The sequence below is a fragment of the Mus caroli genome, chromosome 5, assembly GCF_900094665.2.
Source record: "Mus caroli chromosome 5, CAROLI_EIJ_v1.1, whole genome shotgun sequence".
In the NCBI taxonomy this organism is placed as follows: domain Eukaryota; kingdom Metazoa; phylum Chordata; class Mammalia; order Rodentia; family Muridae; genus Mus; species Mus caroli.
Window position 1 is genome coordinate 136,631,194 of NC_034574.1, and position 1,651 is coordinate 136,632,844.

General features: G+C 48.0%; 1 protein-coding gene across 2 annotated transcripts in view; it reads left to right on the forward strand.

The window, feature by feature from the left end:
* Rsph10b (radial spoke head 10 homolog B) overlaps positions 1–1,651 on the forward strand; it is a 53,929-nt gene that overhangs the window by 45,129 nt on the left and 7,149 nt on the right. For both annotated transcript variants that reach the window (XM_021163175.2, XM_021163176.2), the window contains one exon: positions 294–413. In XM_021163175.2, the coding sequence (XP_021018834.1) occupies positions 294–413 (120 nt within the window). The remainder of the gene's footprint in view (positions 1–293; positions 414–1,651) is intronic.

The following is a 1,651-nucleotide window of genomic DNA, read 5'->3' on the forward strand; positions in this document are numbered from 1 at the left end:
GAGGGAGGGAGGGAGGGAGAGAGGGAGGGAGGAGGGAAGGAAGGAAGGAAGGAAGGAAGGAAGGAAGGAAGGAAGGAAGGAAGGAAGGCAGGCAGGCTATGCTCGGGACAAGCTGATGGTAGTGACTGTCCATGCATCACAGGCACTAATCAGGAGGAAGGAAGACTGGGTTTGAATACATGCTCGAAGCGGGCTTATGGTACATCAGTGACACCTCACTCAAAGGTGGGATGTGTATGCATATGCACACGTCCAGGGAAACCAGCAACTAACTCATGCTTCTCCTCTCTCAGAGCATCCACAGGAGCCCGAGTGCAATCACAAGCCATGACTCCGAAGTCCACTTCAGCAGCACCAAGTCGTCCTTAGACAAGATAGGCGCTCTGCCTGATGGTAAAATCAGGCAGTCAGAGGTCAGTATTTACAGCATCAGTGGCTGCCGCCACTGAGTTTCGAGGACAGCCCTGGACAGTCACTTCATTTCCTGCTGACCTCACAGTCTGGTGTTGAATGAAGAGTGGAGCGGGCGAATAGCAACAGCCCTCATTTTTAGGGCTCCGCCAGGCCCAGCACTTTCTAGGGGTCAACTCACTTAGAAGCCCCTATGAATTTCAAAAAAGTTATATTGTTGCCTGTGGCCACAAACCCTGCAAGCGGTGGGGCTTGTACCTAAGCAGTTGGAGTCTAGAATCTGTACCTGTCATTGTGAACTTAACCCCACCGTACTTGACGAGTATGTGAAACGTGTGACTTATTCCGAGATGGGGTAGGAAGCCAGCTGAGTACAGCATCTTTTAGCAGACTGTCTGGCTTCTCTGTTGACAAACCAGTTACGAAACTCGCAGAAGCATCGTGGTCAGAGGTGACAGTGGCTAGAACTGAGGGTGGGGAGAAGGGTTTGGGACCAAGGGGCTTTGGAATGAAAGAGTCTGGAGGTGAGTCTGGAGTTTTAGCTTTGAGCAACTGGGAGAATAAGGAGTCGCTATTTAGTACAGTGTTGAAGATGAGAATCTTCAGGGTTGAGGTCATGGTGTAAAATTTACCACTTGATTATGAACATGCTCCAAGTATGTACTAAAACATGGAAGTAGTGACAGCAGGTAGCCATGCTGGAGACAAGACTGCAGTATAAGGGTGAATTCCATATGGATACAGAAGTATGGGGGCTACACATGCATGAAGTCATTACAACTCTGGCTCAGGGACACTCAGCAGGGAAAGTGCTGCCGACAAGCCGGACGACCTGAGTCACCCAAGGGTCCCGCACGGTGCAAGGAGAGAACAGATTCCCACATGTCTCCTGAACTTCACATACACACACACACACACACACACACACACACTCATATACACACTCACACATACATATTCACACATACATACATCACACATACACACATACACTCACATCATACACGCACATACATATACACACTCACACATATATACATCACACACATACACATACTATACACACATGAACACACACACATATACACACCATACATACCCACTATACACACACACACACTTTCTCTCAAACACACACACATGTGCACACACACATACTAAATTTTAAAAAGCATAGGAAGGTCAAGGTTGTCTGGTGTCTGCAGACACTGAACACTAAGAATGCTAATAGTGATGGTGG